A 21,163-nucleotide genomic window follows, 5' to 3' on the forward strand; every position below is an offset into this window, starting at 1 on the left:
TGGCTTCTATAGAATAGAAGACATCCATAGGAGGCTTCTATAGAATAGAAGACCTCCCTAGGAGGCTTCTATAGAATAGAAGACTTCCCTAGGAGGCTTCTATAGAATAGAAGACCTCTCTAGGAGGCTTCTATAGAATATTCCATAGAATAAAAACCTCCCTGGGAGGCTTCCATAGAATAAAAACCTCTCTGGGAGGCTTCTATAGAATAGAAGACCTCACTGGGAGGCTTGTATAGAAGAGAAGACCTCCATGGGAGGCTTCTATAGAATAGAAGACCTCCATGGGAGGCTTCTATAGAATAGAAGACCTCCATGGGAGGCTTCTATAGAATAGAAGACCTCCCTGGGAGGCTTCTATAGAATAGAAGACCTCCCTGGGAGGCTTCTATAGAATAGAAGACCTCCCTGGGAGGCTTCTATAGAATAGAAGACCTCCCTGGGAGGCTTCTATAGAACAGAAGACCTCCCTGGGAGGCTTCTATAGAATAGAAGACCTCCCTGGGAGGCTTCTATAGAATAGAAGACCTCCCTGGGAGGCTTCTATAGAATAGAAGACCTCCGTGGGAGTCTTCTATAGAATAGAAGACCTCCCTGGGAGGCTTCTATAGAATAGAAGACCTCCCTGGGAGGCTTCTATAGAATAGAAGGCCTCCCTGGGAGGCTTCTATAGAATAGAAGACCTCCCTGGGAGGCTTCTATAGAATAGAAGACCTCCCTGGGAGGCTTCTATAGAATAGAAGACCCTCTGGGAGACTTCTATAGAACAGAAAACCTCCATGGGAGGCTTCTAAGGAAACGAAGACCTCCCTGGGAGGCTTCTATAGAAAAGAAGACCTCCCTGGGGTCTATAGAATAGAAAACCTCCCTGGGAGGCTTGTATAGAATTGAAGACCTCCCTGGGAGGCTTCTATAGAATAGAAGACCTCCCTGGGAGGCTTCTATAGAATAGAAGACCTCCCAGGGAGGCTTCTATAGAATAGAAGACCTCCCTGGGAGGCTTCTATAGAATAGAAGACATCCCTGGGAGGCTTCTATAGAATAGAAGACTTTCCTGGGAGGTTTCTATAGAATAGAAGACCTCCCTGGGAGGCTTCTATAGAATAGAAGACCCTCTGGGAGACTTCTATAGAATAGAAAACCTCCATGGGAGGCTTCTAAGGAAACGAAGACCTCCCTGAGAAGTTTCTATAGAATAGAAGACCTCCCAGGGAGGCTTCTATAGAATAGAAGACCTCCCTGGGAGGCTTCTATAGAATAGAAGACATCCCTGGGAGGCTTCTATAGAATAGAAGACTTTCCTGGGAGGTTTCTATAGAATAGAAGACCTCCCTGGGAGGCTTCTATAGAATAGAAGACATCCCTGGGAGGCTTCTATAGAATAGAAGACTTTCCTGGGAGGTTTCTATAGAATAGAAGACATCCCTGGGAGGCTTCTATAGAATAGAAGACTTTCCTGGGAGGTTTCTATAGAATAGAAGACCTCCCTGGGAGGCTTCTATAGAATAGAAGACCTCCCTGGGAGGCTTCTATAGAATAGAAGACCCTCTGGGAGACTTCTATAGAATAGAAAACCTCCATGGGAGGCTTCTAAGGAAACGAAGACCTCCCTGGGAGGCTTCTGTAGAATAGAATACCTCCCTAGGAAGCTTCTATAGAAAAGAAGACCTCCTTGGGGGGCTTCTATAGAGTAGAAGAACTCCCTAGGAGGCTTCTATAGAATAGAAGACCTCCGTAGATTAGAAGACCTCCCTGGGAGGCTTCTATAGAATAGAAGACCTCCCTGGGAGGCTTCTATAGAATAGAAGACCTCCCTGGGAGGCTTCTATAGAATAGAAGACATCCCTGGGAGGCTTCTATAGAATATAAGACTTTCCTGGGAGGTTTCTATAGAATAGAAGACATCCCTGGGAGGTTTCTATAGAATAGAAGACATCCCTGGGAGGCTTCTATAGAATAGAAGACTTTCCTGGGAGGTTTCTATAGAATAGAAGACCTCCCTGGGAGGCTTCTATAGAATAGAAGACCCTCTGGGAGACTTCTATAGAATAGAAAATCTCCATGGGAGGCTTCTAAGGAAACGAAGACCTCCCTGGGAGGCTTCTGTAGAATAGAATACCTCCCTAGGAAGCTTCTATAGAAAAGAAGACCTCCTTGGGGGGCTTCTATAGAGTAGAAGAACTCCCTAGGAGGCTTCTATAGAATAGAAGACCTCCGTAGATTAGAAGACCTCCCTGGGAGGCTTCTATAGAATAGAAGACCTCCCTGGGAGGCTTCTATAGAATAGAAGACCTACCTGGGAGGCTTCTATAGAATAGAAGACCTACCTGGGAGGCTTCTATAGAATAGAAGACCTCCCTGGGAGGCTTCTGTAGAATAGAAGACCTCCCTAGGAAGCTTCTATAGAAAAGAAGACCTCCTTGGGGGGCTTCTATAGAGTAAAAGAACTCCCTAGGAGGCTTCTATAGAATAGAAGACCTCCGTAGGAGGCTTCTATAGAACAGAAGACCTCCCTGGGACGCTTCTATATAATAGGAGACCTCCGTAGGAGGCTTCTATATAATGGAAGACCTCCGTAGGAGGTATCTATAGAATAGAGGATCTTCATGGTAGGCTTTTATAAAAAAGAAGACTTCTCCGGGAGGCTTCAATAGATAAGAAGAGCTCTCTCTGAGGCTTTTATAGAACGGAAGACATCCCAGGGAGGCTTCTATAGAGTATAAGACCTCCCAGGGAGGCTTCTATAGAATAGAAGATATCCGTGGGAGGCTTCTTTAGAATAGAAGACCTCCCTATGAGGCTTCTATAGAATAGAAGACCTTCCACGGATATCTTCTAATCTATAGAAGCCTCCCTGGGCTTCTATAGAATAGAAGACCTCCATGGGAGGCTTCTATAGAATAGAAGACCTCCCTGGGAGGCTTCTATAGAATAGAAGACCTCCCTGGGAGGCTTCTTTAGAATAGAAGACCTCCCTGGGAGGCTTCTATAGAATAGAAGACCTCCCTGGGAGGCTTCTATAGAATAGAAGACCTCCCTGGGAGGCTTCTATAGAATAGAAGACCTCCCTGGGAGGCTTCTATAGAATAGAAGACCTCCCTGGGAGGCTTCTATAGAATAGAAGACCTCCCTGGGAGGCTTCTATAGAATAGAAGACCTCCCTGGGAGGCTTCTATAGAATAGAAGACCTCCCTGGGAGGCTTCTATAGAATAGAAGACCTCCCTGGGAGGCTTCTATAGAATAGAAGACCTCCCTGGGAGGCTTCTATAGAATAGAAGACCTCCCTGGGAGGCTTCTATAGAATAGAAGACCTCCCTGGGAGGCTTCTATAGAATAGAAGACCTCCCTGGGAGGCTTCTATAGAATAGAAGACCTCCCTGGGAGGCTTCTATAGAATAGAAGACCTCCCTGGGAGGCTTCTATAGAATAGAAGACCTCCCTGGGAGGCTTCTATAGAATAGAAGACCTCCCTGGGAGGCTTCTATAGAATAGAAGACCTCCCTGGGAGGCTTCTATAGAATAGAAGACCTCCCTGGGAGGCTTCTATAGAATAGAAGACCTCCCTGGGAGGCTTCTATAGAATAGAAGACCTCCCTGGGAAGCTTCTATAGAATAGAAGACCGCCCTGGGAGGCTTCTATAGAATAGAAGACCTCCCTGGGAGGCTTCTATAGAATAGAAGACCTCCCTGGGAGGCTTCTATAGAATAGAAGACCTCCCTGGGAAGCTTCTATAGAATAGAAGACCGCCCTGGGAGGCTTCTATAGAATAGAAGACCGCCCTGGGAGGCTTCTATATAAAGGAAGACCTCCGTAGGAGGTATCTATAGAATAGAGGATCTTCCTGGTAGGCTTTTATAAAACAGAAGACTTCTCCGGGAGGCTTCAATAGATAAGAAGAGCTCTCTCTGAGGCTTCTATAAAACGGAAGACATCCCAGGGAGGCTTCTATAGAGTATAAGACCTCCCTGGGAGGCTTCCATAGAATAGAAGACCTCCCTGGGAGCCTGGGGAAGTATTGTCTTCCCCTAAAAAATGATAATGTTACAGTCATAATTTCCATTCCTTATTGACATTAAAATTGCAACACGATCCGAGAAATGGTCTTAACCAGGAGTGAAGCACAAAACTTTTAAACTTCTGTGAAGGAGGTAACTGAAGGTATTTTAGAAATTGATTTAAAAAATTCCTCGAATATGCCTTAAACTACATTTAATCGCACATTTGCCTTTGTGTGGTAGGTACTGAATTAGGAACTTTGAACTAGATGTCACTTTGGAGTCAAACCGATGCTTATCGTGCTGATATTTTATTACATTTGGTGAATGATTAAGAGGAGGTGGAGGTTATTAAGAGTTTTCAGGCCATCTCAAGAAGTACGGACTTTCCATAAATATTTATATGGTAATCAGAATGAAAACCTTCGGTAAACATTTCAAAATTGGCCTTAAACTGCACTTAATCGAACATGTACTTTTTTTGCAGGAGGTACCTGAGGTTGGAGCCATATATACAGCATCTACGGACTAGATGTCTGTTTTGAAGAAATATTGCGATATGCAAAATTTGGACCAAACAAAGAAGTCATTTCAATATCTATAGTTCTCAGAATTGTTTCCAGTTGGTGGACGCGGGTTATTAAGAGTTGTCGGCCCATCTCAAGAAGTACAAACTTGCATAAGAAAAAAATTATGTTCCACACGGAATACATTCGGTGAAAATTTCAATATGATCCTGGAACAGTCCTTCAACTGCAATGCAACATTTAGGCGGCAGGTATCCGAGATAGCGATCTTATATAGACCATCTTCCAACATGATAAAAGTTTGGAAGAAGTATTGCGGTATGCCAAATTTGAGCTAAAATGGAAGTCACTAAAAGGCTTAGCCAATATAAGCCGAGTTTATTCTAGTTAATGAGCATGAGGTATTTTAAGTGTTTTCAGACTATTATCTCATGAAGAAGCACCCCCCACCCCCCTGGAAATCTTCTATAGAATAGATGGTCTTCTATAGATAGATGTATGGGTCTTCTATAGAAGAGAAGACCACCGTATAAAAGACACCCATATAAAATACCACCACTGTACCAATCCATTATAGCAGTCATTAATCTTGCCAACAAAATAACATCACATGTTATGCTGCCTATAAGTATACATCACACATGTTATACATTTAATATTATCTTTCGAACTATGTCATTTGTCTGACTTTGTGAGCAATCGATCGATTTCACCTTCTTCGAATACTCACAGAAATAGGTTATTCTATGAATTTATTAATATATTATTTAAGAATTATTAAACACACACTTTCTGCAAAAAGGGGTATAACAAGTACGCACACCACACACTCCCCTCTGCATTATCTATTCTCCCTATTATCGTTATAATTATAACTCATAGTAGAAGCATTAAACAAGTCGGAGATTTTCATTGCTCTATATTTTCATTGTTTCTTCCCTCCAACAACAACACGAAACAAAATGAAACAACATGAAACAAAAAGTAATGAATGGGGATACCAACTTTATATGCGTCTCCTCTATGGCGCCTCCTTATCTCCATCAACCGCTCCCTCCCCACACCTACTCTATTTTGTAGGAGAAATCTATTTTGAAATCTTAATTATTTATGTTCAACCAGGGAAAGAAGATAGATTCTCTCTCTTACTCTTGGCTTCCGCTGAAATCTTGTCGCCCCATTAAAATGGGGAAATAAAGCAATTCTTAGTTGCTGGGAGGGATGCTGGAGACATTTTAAACAATTAAAGTGTTTTCATTATGCCACGTGTGTGTGTTTCTGTACAACTCTCGCTTGTTGGTAATATGCAAATAAGTAAGTTCCTGAGAACATTTTGAGGTTTTGCATAAATTAATTAAAGTAGTAGTCTCTAAATAGTCATATTCGTACGTGTGGTGAGTGTATCCTTTGCAAAGCATGGATGGATGGATACATTACCCAGAAGTTTGCCGCAAAAACCACTTTCATTTAATATTCCAAAAAATTCTTTTTTGTTGCTTTTTTTTTGGGGAGAGAAAGGAAAAGAATGAAATTGATTTGGCAACAAAATTTCTAGAGAATCTCTCACAAAATAAAAGCATGAATGTTTATAAGTATGTTAAGTGTGTATGTTTGTGTGTGTGTGGACATACACGTGGAAATGTCCTTTTTTATTTTATGGACATAGATAAATGTGTGGGCTAAGTACAATGTGCCGTTGAGGAGTAATGGAAGCAAGCTGTTTAATGTACAGTGTAGATCAACAAATCAAAAACATTAGAACCCGTACGGTATATCCTCCCAACGGAAATAGGACTTTTTAAGCCTGATGGGGATTAAAAGCGTGAGAATTTTCACCCTTTAGGTCACAGTGTTGAGCAACAATGGTTAGGTGTTCCGGAGTTTTACAGTGGAATTCTGAACATCCCCAAAGATTGAGGCAATCAATGAGTATAGACATAGTTCTCAAGTTCTGGATTCCCAGTGCTGGATATTTTGATAGACAAATCAAATAAACTGACCAATAAGTAATGGAAAAGGAGGAGGAAGACATATGGAACTATTTGTTCTCGCATGCTGGCAAATTAAAGCCGCCATTCAATCTAGCTATAAAGTTGTCCATCCACAGGAGGTGAGCTAGCGTTAGAGAAGAGTAATGTCTCCATACTTCCCCAAATTAATCAATATTATCTGCAGAATACGGATATCTGACGTAATTTAAAAATGCAAAGGAAAAGCTACCCTATCATACCCATCTGCCAACAGAAGGTCGTGGCGAAGAGAAATCTGCTGTTGCTGCTAGATCAAGGACAGGATCGCCAATGCTTCGAGATAATGCCATTTTATTGCTGTTCCGGGAATAATCTTGGTCTCCTCATAAAGGCGGTCGACTAAAGACATGACAAGTTTGAATATTTTTCCATTGCGTTGAACTTATTTTTGCGGACCGCACAGGTGCCGCATAGTTTGCCACAGACCGACCTATCGCGTTGATGCCGGATAGGGACTTGAGGACTTTGTTCCCTCATCTCAGCGTGTAGCAAACAGCTGCGGCATGCGCGTACGGCGTGAATATGCCGTCGAGCGTGACACCTAGAATCTTGGGGTAGTTAGCGGTCGGAATTCTGCTACCATCGACCATGACATTCAGCTCAGTACTCCATGCGGTGAACAAAGTGGTTGTAGGTTTAGTGGCGGATATTTGCATATTCCTCACGTGGAAAAGATGTGATAAGTTCAGTCAAATAGAAGTCCAGCCTTTCACAAATAACATCAGGGAAGGTACCTGACGCCAAGATCGTAGAATCCTCCGCATACTTTACGATCTCAATGCAGTTTGGAGGGGTGGCATGCAGGAGAGGTAGAGGTAAAACAGTTCTCCGGAGATATCACAGCACCTTGGGGAAGTACCTGTTTCACTTATATTCGCGGACCGCACTGGTGCCGCATAGTTTGCCACAGACCGACCTATCGCTTTGCTTCCGACTAGGGACTTGAGGACTTTGTTCCTTCATCTCAGCCTGTAGCAAATAGCTGTCGAACGTGACCCGTAGAATCCTGGGGTAGTTAGTGGTCGGAATTCTGCTACCATCTACCATGATATTCAGGTCAGTAATCCATGAGGTGAACAAAGTGATTGTAGATTTAGTGGCGGATATTTGCATATTCCTCGCGTGGAAAAAATTTTATAAAATCAGTCAAATAAAAGATCAGCCTTTCAGAAATAACATCGGGGAGGCACCTGGCGCCAAAATCGTAGAATCCTCCGCATACTTTACGATCGCAATGCAGTTTGGATGGGTGGCAGGCATGCAGGAGAGGCAGAGGTAAAACAGTTCTCCAGAGATATCACCTCTCCTTCTAGAACTCCCTACGGGATTTGGACTTGTTGTACCTTTCACGCTGTCCTGCTTACGGATCCAATGCTAATGATTGGCAACGGGATAGATATTTCTACCGCTGGGAAGGAATAAAGTCTCAAGTCTTTACGATACACCTTTGCTGGCGTCCTTGCCTGGTTTCAGTAGCGGAAAAACCCTGCCCATTTTCCAGACTTCGGGCATGATGTGGCTAGCGGCAGGTTGAGAATTTTGGCTTATCCTGCTCTATAAACATTACGTGGGCCACCAGTACCGGCTCCGTTTGGGACCAACTGGTAGTAGTCCCTTCATGGTTACGAGGTCGTACCAGAGACTTAATTTTGAGACCACGGGTTTGCCCCTAGACCTTTTGATTTAGACTGGTAGTTGGTGTCGGAGTATCCTTGTTGGAGTATCGTGGTGGTTGTACCCAAATCGCGGATAGAGTCTTCGGCTTGAATGTGGAGTTGCATTGCATCAAGAATTACCATAGATATTCTATCAGGGCCCAACGCTTTGGTCTATTTAGCGTTCTTGATGGTATTGGCCACATCATCCATTGTAAATTGTGGTTGTTCCTCCTCGGCTGGAAGAGATCTAATGCCACGTAGTAATCTTATATTTGCCTCGTCACTTCCTGGATGCTCGACAAACTGTAGATTAAAATAATTCTTCGGATCTACCCAGCGTTCGAGAGTGACTTAACCGTGGAGCACAATTCACCTAGTCCCTCACCAATATTGCAACTTTTCAGATGATCTAGGCGCTTGTTCTGCTTATGATCACTGACCAATCCGTTAACTTCCAGTGTCAGCTCTGACAGGATTGACTCGAAGATGATCACTACGCTCATTTGCTCTGGCGCCTCTACTAGGAGCTCTCTGACTTTGGGGTCGCTGGAGTTAACTCGAAGATTATCACCACGCTCATTTGCTCTGGCGCCTCTGCTAGGAAATTTAGTCTTACTTCGGGTATTCGACCAGCAGATGTATAGCGAGCGGCTGCAGAAGTGATGATGTCTCGGAAGGTTTTCTCTGCTGCCCGGACATCAGAAAGTTTGGGCAGGTCTCTGAAACTGTGATTAGTGAAATCTCCGATACCAGGTCAATTAGATTTCGATTGATTGGTGAACGTACGGCATTGGGAGATGATGAAGTCTGACGGTCTGCTGATGGAGACACTAATGGGAATATTGCCCGTACCAAGAGAAACGACGGGTTGCCAGCTGACGTCATTTGTCAGACCAGGTGACACGATTGTTATATCTGACAAACTGTAATAATAATTGTTCCACAAACATCCCATAAGGGACAAGGGAGACTTCTCTCATATCAATGAGTGCACCCCGATTCATTTTAGCTCAATGATATGGGACCTACAGTTTATTGCCGAGTCCGAACGGCGTGTCTAAGACACCACTTTTGTAGAGAAGTTTTACATGGCTGAAATACTCAGGAAATGTCGCCAACATTACTGAGGGGTATTTTGCCGCCGTTGAGAATGTTTTGATGTTGGCTGGCCGGGGAATCGAACCCACGACCTTCTGCGTGCAAGGCGGGTGTGCATACCATTGCACCACGGTGGCACCCAAACACAAACTGTAACACTCTCAGCTAATTCTGGTGGGGGCGCCCTCATTGACCATGCAAAACGTAGATCGTTCAATAAGCTCAATCAGCACTATACCCCTATGGTCATTCCCGAGGACTAATGTTGCGCCTATAACCTGGACTACAGCAATTTATCGGAGGGATGTCTACGTTAAAAAAACTCTTCCTCGGTAATTCCATACCTGACTGCTGCCCCTATACATCCCATGTACTCGTCATTAGAGCCAGGCCCAACCGAAATAGATGTGTATTGAACAGACTGGTGCAACAGGAGAGCTATGTTGTTGTGTAACAACACTGTAAGCTGCAGTTTTTCTTGAGTTTGGTTTCCCGCACCGCCACGAATCGATCTTACCTCGGAGTCCATTGCAATTAAATTGCAAAAATGATATACCTGGTGTTAAGTGCGGCTGCTGTTGGGGGACTGGGGGGGAGTCTCGTATTTTGATGACGACTAACTGGTAGCTGTGTTCACTCCGCCTACAGCATCATAGTCCCTTTTGTAGTCCCTCTCATGGACGAGTCCAGAGCAACCCCTGAGACGCACCAACTCAAGGCATCTATTGCATCTCACCGATGTTTGAGTGTGGTGGATTCAGACGTGACAACCCGAGCACAATATAATGGTCCTGGGTTTTTCCCCGTCCCGGCACTGACCAAAATAATCCGGAGCAGTCATTCCGGGGTATGCTACTCTTATGTCTTGATAGTAGCCACTTCATCTAGAATAATTTTACAAAACTCTTCCTCCCGAAGTACCCAAAAAACATTCAACAGCTGCGGTAGCGCTCTCAAATGAAGAAGGCCAGAAACACCAGATAAGAAGGCATTCCATCAATGAAAGAATATGGTGCTCTGAGGAGGATCACAATATAAGTCCGGAGAGACTGATTGTATCAAGTGACAGTCACACAAGGACCTGTTGGAGGAACTCTCACTATAATAGAGCTTGTAATTTTGATGGTTTCTATCCATTGAAGACCTCATAGAAATCCAGTTAGTGGTTTTCTATACAGAGCAGGCCTGTCGGAGATCTTCTGATGAAGATTTGATCCACCTCCTTCTTCTACTCATAGAAAATTTGTTGTAGTATTCTCTCCATAGACGTTTGATGTCTTCCTACAGAATACCTGTTAGAGATGTGTTATACATTGAAGTTCATCTTGAGGTCTTCTATGCATTGAAGATATTATTGAGGCCTTCTATAGAAGTGTACGAAATCAAACCAGTCAAATATGGGTAATGTACAACGTGCAGCATCAATCCTTATCACCGGCGCCGTCAAAAGCACACCGCAAGCTACGCTAAACACAATGCTGGATATTAAGCCACTAAATATTCTAGCTGAAAACATCGCAGTCAGAAGCGCTTTTAGGCTCAGAGAGATGAAGTGCTGGAGTGAGTCGCGTTCTGGACACGCTTCTATACTTCACAAAGGAGGCTGCCTAGACTCTATGGAGATAAATGATTACTTCTCACCAATAATGAATTTTAAAACGGCTAGGATCTCGATTCCATGAGTGACTGGACTCATGGAAGACCACTTCCACAAAACTTGGTCATCTATACACATGGATCCAAAATGTAAGAGGGCACAGGAGCAAGAGTCTTCTGCGAGGAGCTCGATGTAAGCCGGTCTTATAAAATGAACCAGTTCTGTAGCATTTTCCAAGTGGATGTATTAGTCATTGTAAAGGTCCAAGAACTGATTCAGGTCAACTTGCGTGGTTATGAGAGACTGATGTTTTTTTTTGTGGATAGCCAGGCGGCACTCCAGGCACTCAAATCCTGCTCTATATAGTCCAAGATTGTTAACACGTGTAGAGGATTGTTAGGAAGGCTAAAGAATGAAATCACTTTCTGCTGGGTGCCGGGACACTGTGACATAATTGGAAATAAAATTGCAGATGAGCTGGCACGTGCCGGATCGCAGTCTCCAAATATTGATATTGAGGAGACAGTACATCCCCCTCTGTGTCACTTCACCAATAAACTGGACAACTTCTATAGAGAACTGTCTGCTCGCAAATGGCAGAACGAGCCCGGATATAGGCTTATCTGGCTGGTTATATCGAGTCGTAGTACTTCTTCCCTGCTACTCCTTAACAAGCCTGAGTTCAGAATTGCCGTAGGGGCATGACAGAGCACTGCCACATAAGATCCAGAACAAGGGTGTGCGACAGTAGTGTCGATTACTGCAGGCTATGCGAGGATGAGGAGAAGACTGAAACGATTGAGCACCTACTATGGCATTGTCCAATGTTAAACAACACTAGACACAGACTCTTCGGCTACTATGAGCTCTCTTCTGCCTCATACCTATCTAGCATGGACCCATCAGTGATTGTTCTTTTCTGAAGAAGCCTTAAATGGCTATGGGGAAGGAACTCCGAGGGTCTCTAAGCTTAAAAAAATATCTACTTTTAACAGACCTTTTTATTTCTATCTTTTCTTTTCTACTTACAGGATGAACACAATGGACCTTTGGTCTCCGAGTGGAGCGACTGCATTGATTGCAGTCGCGCGTCCTAAAACCTAAACCTACATAGAAGTTTATTTGGTATTATATCCAAAGATGATCTGTTGGAGGTCTTTTATAAATTGCGAATGGGAATTTCTTACAAACCATAATCCCCTTGAAGTCTCCAATATTCTACCCATCCATATCCATAAAATACTTGCCGTGTATATACTTCCACTGAAAGCCAGTTTTAGGTCTTCCATACAGTTGACGTTTTCTCTCCACAGAAGACTTCTTCACGGTCTGATATGCATTGATGCCTTTTTGTGGATTTCTGTCAACCACTTCTTCCATCCAAGGAATATCTTTAGAGATCTTCTATCCAAACAAGACCTGTTAAGGTTTCGAGTCTTCTACCCATCTGTTCTAGGTGTTTTCTCTTTAGATTTTCTTTTCGAGATCTTCTTATAGAGGTCCTGTTAGAGGTCATTTATGCATAGAAAACCTGTTTTAAAAACTTTTGCAAAGAAGACAGGTTGAGATCTTCTATCCCAAGCAGACCTGTTGAAGATCTTTCGATGTAGATTTCCTATTAATAGAGGATGTGTTGTGGTCTATTATTTTCTTCCCATTGAAGATTTGTTGCAGAAATTATATCCATAAAATATGTTTTGGAGGTTCGTTATCCATAGAGAATCTGATGAGGTGTTTGTTCTAGGTGTTCTCTCCTTAGATATTCTTTTCGAGATCTTCTTATAGAGGTCCTGTTAGAGGTCCTTTATCCACTGTTTTAAGAACTTTTGCGAAGAAGGCAGGTTGAGATCTTCTATCCCAAGCAGAACTGTTGAAGATCTTCTGATGTAGATTTCCTATTAATAGAGGATTTTTTGTGGTGTATTTTTTTCTTCCTATTTACGATTTTTTGCAGAAATTTTATCCATAAAATACCTGTTGGAGGTCCCCTCTCCATAGAAGACCTGACGAGATCTTCTATACAATTAAAACTTGTTGGAGGTTTTTTATCCCGAAGAGAAGTTCATATATCTCTTGAAGAACTAGTGAAACCCTCTTTGCAATAAAAGGACTGTAAAAGGTCTCCGGTGTTAAGATAATGGACGATCTTCTTTCCGGTGAGCACTTGTGGCAAATCGTCTATCCATAGACGACTTGATTGGGGTTCTTCTATCCAGGAAGACCTGTTACATCTTTTATCCATTGAGACCAAATGGCAGCTTTTATCCCAAGAAGACTTTATGGAAATATGTCACATACAAAGGCTTATTGGATGTTTCTATTCATCGAATACACGCAGGAGGGTATGCATGGAAGACCTATTGGAGGTATCCTATACACAGAAGACATGTAACCTAACATTGATAGGAAACCTCTTGAGATCTTCCATCCAATTACGTCATGTAAGGGTTCCCTATCTAAAGACCAGTTAGAGGTTTTCAATCTATAGCAGACCTGTTGGAATTCTCGTCTTTATAGAAGACCTGATTGAGGGCTTCTTTAGGAAGCTCTGTTATTCCTAAGAGCTCTGTCGGAAGTTTATATTCACAGAATATATGTCGAAGAACCTGTTGGGTGTCATGGTCGTAGACAGGTATGTGCAGGGGGCACAAACGGTTCAAAAAAGGTTCAGTGGTATGTAAAAAATTATACATATTACGAAAAACAAGCATTTGACCCCCCTTCCCCCTAGATTCGAATCTGGCACGCCTTAGTTGGGTGTATTCTATATCTATACGGCCTGCGAAAGATCTTCCACCCATAGAGATATATTGAAAGTCTTAAAAATCATCCATCTGTGACTCATCTTTCATCCTATGGAGGCCTTAATGTACATGTACTCTTTCAGTAGAAGGCAAAATAGAAGACCTGACTATAAATATCTTTGGCTGGCACTCCACAGTCATGTTGGAACAACCCTTTGCGTACAAAATGTAAGAAGTATTTTCTTTCTTCTCCCTATCCCTCTCTCTCTATTTTTATATTTTTTTGAGAAAACAAAACACTTTTTATACTTACGACATATTATCACCTCCACCACCCACACAGCTAACACCACTGCGACGTGGTCTAGCCTTGCGTCTCCTACGCCTTCTACGTTCCGATGAGGCTGTGCGAGGTTGTAGAACATGTTGACTTAGTGACTTGCGAAATTGTCCTATTGTCGGTTCCGCTGATGCATTGGCAGTTGTTGAAGCACCGGTAGCCGGAGCATTGGCATTGGCATTGGCAGTTGTTGATGTTGTTGTAGCGGAGGACGGTGGCTGTGAGGGTAGATTCGGTGTAGGCATTAGTCCACTAGCGGCCAAACGTCGTCCTGTGGCTGAACTTGATCCAACAACAATGGGATTATCAGCAAAACCACCTGCGGAACTGGTGGTATCGGATTGGTGGCCTTGATTTTTGGCACGGCCACCACCAAAACTGTGATTGACTTTACGCCACATGCGTTCCATTGTTTATCTCAAGAGAGAGAGAGAATGGTTGTGCGTGTGGGTGTTAGAGAGATAGAGAGAGAGAGGATTTTGCTTGTGGTTAAGATCCTTTGTTGTGATGGTAATGGTGATTGGTTGTTTGGTTTGGTTCCTTTGGTTGGGATATTTGCCTATCTAAGGGGGCTTAGTTAACTTTCAATGTTTTGATGTTTGCTGCAGTGTTTGTTGGCTTGCGCTAACGAGGAACTATAAAATTATAAAGTGTTGTGCATTGAAGCGTTTTTTTGTTGTCGTTTTTTTTCTTTATGTATATTTCATTGTGAAGTTGTTTTTAATTTGATTTTTTTATTTTTTTTTTTATTTTTAAATCATTGTTTTCACTTAAAAATTTTTGAAAGTTTTGTCTGATGTTTGCAGTTCTGATTTCGTATACTAATTTTTATAAATTTGGCATAGACAGTACGCTTTTGAAGTGTGCCTTTTTACGTTGAATATTTTAAATAAGAAATTTTTTAGAAATTATATTTTTAATTTGTTTGGAAATTAATTTTTAAAATTTAACTTAAAATCTTTTAACCATTCAAACTTCACAATTCATAATATTAAATTTTCTTGGAAAATATTTTTAATCTTTTTAATATTTTGGAATTTTAAAATGTATTTGTTTCTTTATTTTAGAAATTTTTTTAGTGAATTTTTTAATGTTTGGTTTTTGTTTTTATATTTTTTTGTTTATAATTTTCTGGAAGATTTTAATGTGTGGGAAGTAAAATACCTTCTTCAGAAATTAGGTTTTGTTAAGATTTCAATTTTCAAAATTTCAACTTTCTTGGAAAATATTTTAAATTTGTTTAATATTTTGGAATTTTAAAATTTTCTTTATTTTTTGGAATTTTTCAAAGTTTTAAATTTTTTATTTGGATTTTTTAAAGTTTGGTTTTTGTTTTTATATATTTTTTTTATTATTTTCTGGAAGATTTTAATGGCTGGGAAGTATAAAAATACTTCCTTCAGAAATTTTTTTTTTTTTAAGTATTAGTTAAAAATTCTTATTGATTTGTAAATTATTTTTTTAATATTTAATTCTGTTTTTATTTGTTTTATTATTTATTTTGTTTTTATTTAAAAATTCTTATTGATTTTTTAATTCTTTTTTTTAATATTTAATTTCGTTTTTATTTGTTTTATTACTTATTTTATTTTGTAGTTAACTCGTATATTTTATGTAGATTTTCATTTTAATTTTTCAAAATTATTGATTTTAATTTTTACGTTTTTTATTGATATTTTAATGCTATTTTTTAATATTTTATTTATTATTTTTGGTTTGTTTTTTAATTTTTCAAAACTATTTACAAATAATTTTAATATATTTTTTTCATTTAATTTCAATACTTGTTTTATTTATTTTTCATTGAGATTTAATTTTTTATTTTGAAAATTATGTTTAATTTCACTTCACGATTATTTTTCAATATTTAAAAATATTTTTCAATATTTGTTGTTTATTTAAATTTTTATTTTTTTATTATTATTATTTTTTATTTTATTTTTTTCGGTTTTTATTTAAATTTATTCCTAATTTTTTGTGATTTCTATTTTTTTCCAAATTTTCACACGTTATTTTTTATTCACCCTCTCTTGCCTCTTCTCTCCATCTGAGATCAGTGTTTGTTTTTTCTTTTCAATAGGGAACCTCTTAGTCTTCAATAGTTATTCGTTGTTTTTGTTTATTAAGGGCACCGGTTTTTGTCTTGCTGTTGTTGTTGTAATTATAATGCATTCTTGTTCTTCTTCCACTCTCTTCTAATTGTATGGGCCATTGTTGCATGAGTCCTTTTTTTCGCACAAAACTAAAGGAATTTCTATGAATGCATATCAACAACTGCTACTCCTGTTTCTGCTTCTGATGCTGATGAATACTGCAAGGCTGGATGGCTGGCTGAATGGTTGGCTTGCATGCTGCTGATAGTTGACTTCCATATTCATCCACCTTGCCATGGAAAAACGAAACGAAAACTCCACACAATACTTAGATTTCTAGCCTTCTTCCTTCCTGGCTGGCTTAAGGACTTTTGATACTGACGGCACTGGCACTGATTTTACCACTACATTATTATGCTTGCTTTAACATGATAGCGGATTTAGGGAAACGAAACGAAAATACGCGAAAGACGGAACTTTAGGCGAGACTTTTGAATATTTGATGTTTCATCGACAGGGCATAAGAGTTCTCTTACACACACACACACCACACAAACAATACACTTCGAATCAAGATTTCCCCAAACACACACACGTATACAACAACACTTTGTTGGTTGCAGGATAGGTGCATAAACTTCGTCAACTCCTTGAATGAACACTAAATTGAGGCAAAAGCATTTGAAGTTGCAGCTGAACTGACTTAAGTGACTTGATGGCTTGCTGACTGACTCACACTTTTTCTATTGAGCCACCTCACATAGAGAGAACGAGTAATATGGGAGTGTGTGGTCAGGCAGGCGGGGGAGATGAGTTGTTACAAGCAGTGTATATGGCTGGGTATGGTCTTTGTAACTAGTTTTCTGCTTTGGGGTCTCGTGGGAAAACTACCCTACCACACTTGACTTTATCTTTGGCAAACGGAAGTAAGATATTTGCCCTCAAGTCGAACAATAAACGGTGGATTACAACAATAAAACTTTAAAGGCAGCGGCGGCTGAACTCTGTCATTGCTCCAGGAAAACTATTTCCGAGTAAGGCAATCTTGTGTGACTTCTTCCATGGTTTGCTTGACTGACTGCTTAACTCTCAATATGAAAATCCACTCCACGGTGCTTCTTGCCTTTGTATTGCCGTTTGCTGCTGATTTGCTTTGTTATGTATACAACAATTGGTCCAAAGGAATTTTTCGTTTTTTTTTTAGTTTGTGAACAGTATCAAGTATCACCACATTCACATTTGAGTATTTGGCCCAACGACGACGACGACAACAACAACAACACCCGCACACACCACCCCTCGCTTAAGTATACACAGCTCAGCTAGCGAAGAAATTGGTGAATGAAAAAATCTCTTTACACATGCTTCACAGACACACATTTGTTCACTAATTTGATTTTTCTCGACATTTGCCAATAATATTTTCCGAAATTTTCTTTCAAAATTTATTTTTCTAAAATTCCTTTACGTTTTTAATTTCACTTTTATTTTTTGTTTTCCCGATTTCCTTAATCTCTTTTCTTCATTCAACGTAAATTTTTATTTTAATTTCCTTTTTTTTTGCACACACAAAAATTTTCTATCTATGCACCACGTTCTTGCTCTGAGTCGTTCACTGGCTAGCAGGAACCTTCTGAAAAACCCCCCACAAAATTTTCCTTCAAAGAGCACCAACAGCTGGCTCCAAATTTGATTGTCTCTCCAAAATTAAACAAATAACAACACACTCACTAAAGGAAAGCTTTTTCTCTCTCTCGCAAAAAACATCCTTTGACAGTTTTCCCATCACCACCTGTCAGATGACTAATATGTCACAATAGAGAGGTTATTTTCTTTTTCTAAGGAAACAAGGCGGCTTTTGTTCCAATGACAACACTCTCACTCTCTGTGTTGACTCCCAGCAAATATTTACAGAGTCCTGGAGACAGTAGGAAAAATACAATGAGATGGAATTTCCTTAACGCATGCTCGTCAAAGGCAGCTGTTTTCTGTTGTAAGGGAATTTAATGTGGAGAACTTTCACATGATGATTTTGAATATAACGGAATTCAGTGAAAATCTACAAAAATATCAAATGGGGATTAAATTGAGCTTTCTCTGTTTATCAGTTTCCTTCCCAGCAAGAACCTCGATACGTTTTGAAAATGAGGCTAGGACTTTTGAAATGGTGAACATTAGGTGATATTTTTATATTTGTTTATATTTTTTAGAATAGATATAGCCAATTCGGAAGAAAAAACTTCAAAACAGCAAAAAATGGACAATAATAGACTGTTTCTGTTATAACTTTTTGCCGGGTTAACCTCTTTTATGAGGATTTATTTGACGTATACACAATGGAATTGACACTTGAAACCCAGTGGGTTTACTAAATCTGCTTATATGTAAACATACTATAATTCTATGTGGGGATTATAGAAAAGCATGGACCTACATATTGGTAATTTTCAGTTATATGGTGTTTTTCCTATTCAGAATACAAAGTGCCTTATTTTAGTCAATTCGAATGGCTTCGAATGGTTATGCCAACAAAATATCAGTAATTGGGCGTACAGTTATGTGGAAGCTGTACCGAAAGGTGACACGACATGAACCAATTTCAATACCTAACATACTCGAACTAATGTGAAATTCAGTTCCAAACATCAGTTCTATTTTAACTATTCAGGATAGTCATGAATATTTCCCTCGGAATTTTCGCACGAAAAATAATTTTACAAAATGAAATTCTTTTAAAATCAATATTTTAAAAAGTTGAAAACTACAATAATCGCTTATTTATGGAATATTCTCGACGAATCGACAAAAATAATCCCTTTTTAGATATAAATATGGAAAGTGGGGAAAGTGAATAAATTCCGCACGAAATTTTTATTCATAAAGGTGAAACGATATGAATCTATTTCAATACAAAACATCCTCGAACTAATGTGGAATTCTGTTCCAAACATCAGTTCTATCTTAAATGTTCAGAATAGTCATGAATATTTCCGTCGGAATTTTTCGAATGGAAAATAATTTTAAACTTTTAAAATCAATATTTTAAAACGTTGAAAACTACAATAATCGCTTATTTATGGAATATTCTAGCCGAATCGACAAAAATATTCCCTTTTTACATATAAATATGGAAAGTGGGGAATAGAAATAAATTCCACACCATGATTTCAGTAGGCAGACGGACATGTCATGATGTACATGCATTGCGTTCCCGTACTTTTTTGCAAAGCTAAAGGCAGCAAATGAAAGAAAAATTATATTCGCATACAAATTTGTTCAAAAAGTACGAGAACGGAATTCAAATAAATAACTCGAAATTGCCAGCAAATATGCTGCCAGATTCTACTCAGATCGGGAAAAAAGAAACTACTTGTACAGTCATACAGATACTGGAACACAACTATTATATGAATTTCGATGAATATAATACTATATATCAGAGTCTAACGACTGCTTTAGATAAAATTTTCTTCTTATTGTAATTAATTTCAGATAGAAAGCTTTCGTAAAAACTTTTTTAACTTAACGGCTAAAAGAAAACCACCTCAATAATTCAATTCATAGACTAATGAATGGTATAGACAAAGAGATTTTAGTGTGCTTCTTTTCTGTAGGTGTCGCCCTTACGGAAACTGCTTAACTGCTTTTCACTCAATTGCACACTGTTTTGGGGTAAATTACAATATTTTGTTGGTAGATGGCGTTAGTAGTTTTATTCTTAGTTACTATAGATTTTAAACTACCCAGCAAAATGTTTGCCTCCAAAGATGCAGTTAAATTATATGTACAAGTAATCTGGAAGTGCATCCAATTATGCATTTTCACTCATGATTTTTACAAGAGCGTGACTACTGAAAGATGCACTCCATAGCACTGCATTTGAACTAACCCCTTGGCACTGCATTTTAACTGACCCTTGCCATTGCATTTTAACTGCAAATGGATGTGATTCTTTGGATTGCATCCAAAAGCGGTTAAAATGTGAGGAATGGAGTGCCTTTTTCATGACTCCGTTTGAACTGCATCAAAACATGCCGTGATGGAAGTAGTCTACATTGCACTGCTTCCAATTTATTTTGCTGGGTATTTATTCTGATAAAAGGCAACATGTGGATAATCGTTGGCCCGATCTACATCCTCATATAAACAAATTGAACAAAATATTGCAATTGCATAAAATAAATATTGAAATACTCAAAAATACAACAGCCAGAAATGAAATAAACGAACAAATATACAGTAAACTTGAAGATACCGATGCAAACGATGTAGAAAATATATGGAACAAGGTGAAGGATGCGATATGTAAAGTAACAAAAAGCTACATAGGAACCCACAAAAGAAGAACCCAAGAGGAATGGATGACCAACGAGATTATGGAACTTAGAGAATAAAGAAGAAAATCATGATACAATGATACTAGGTAACCTCACGCTCGCAGCTCACAGAGTTGTATTCGCTTTGCCGTCCCTTCATTGACAAAATGATGTTGACAAACTTTGTATGTATATGTTAAAATATACATGTCAGGTTTATTCACATTAAATTCCAAATCAATTTAATTAATTTTTATGTTTACCTGTTAAGGCGATGATGATTATATGTTTTAATTTTGTTATTTTTCTCTTTCGAGACGAGCTAATTCATCAGAAGTTTTTTTGTAAATGAAAAAGAATGTCAGAGAAATTGTCATCACAAACCACTACACTACATGTTTCGCACTTTGGTGAGAAGCGCTCATCAGGTGTATTATGTGCGGCAATCTGACTATGTCTCTACCCTAAATTTTTCCTTCTATATATGCTGAATTTATTGCAAATTTGCAATTAGGAATTCAATGCACCGGATTTTTTAAGGCAGATGGCATTGCCAACTCTAACAATCTTATTCATTTACGAGTTTTTTGCAGGGCGGACTTTATTTCCACACAGCTGCAATTGTCTCCCACATGTAGTCACATTTAGCTGTACTAGTTTTTGGGATGTGTTTATTTTTAGAACGCAACAACAACAACCATTTGGTTGCAATTTTTGTGTTGGAACGTTTTGTTAAGCCAGGCTCGGCTTGCTTTATTTATGT

General features: G+C 39.5%; 1 protein-coding gene across 1 annotated transcript in view; it reads right to left on the minus strand.

Moving 5' to 3' along the window:
- hwt (SH2 domain-containing adapter heavyweight) overlaps positions 1 to 14,929 on the minus strand; it is a 270,959-nt gene extending 256,030 nt beyond the window's left edge. Inside the window, exon 1 of the mRNA XM_073979567.1 lies at positions 13,965 to 14,929. Coding sequence (XP_073835668.1) covers positions 13,965 to 14,401 — 437 coding nt within the window. The 5' untranslated portion in view covers positions 14,402 to 14,929. The remainder of the gene's footprint in view (positions 1 to 13,964) is intronic.
- Between the last annotated feature and the right edge of the window lie 6,234 nt (positions 14,930 to 21,163).

This window comes from Musca autumnalis, unplaced genomic scaffold (genome assembly GCF_047663935.1).
Source record: "Musca autumnalis isolate F117 unplaced genomic scaffold, ASM4766393v1 scaffold_3, whole genome shotgun sequence".
Lineage (NCBI taxonomy): Eukaryota > Metazoa > Arthropoda > Insecta > Diptera > Muscidae > Musca > Musca autumnalis.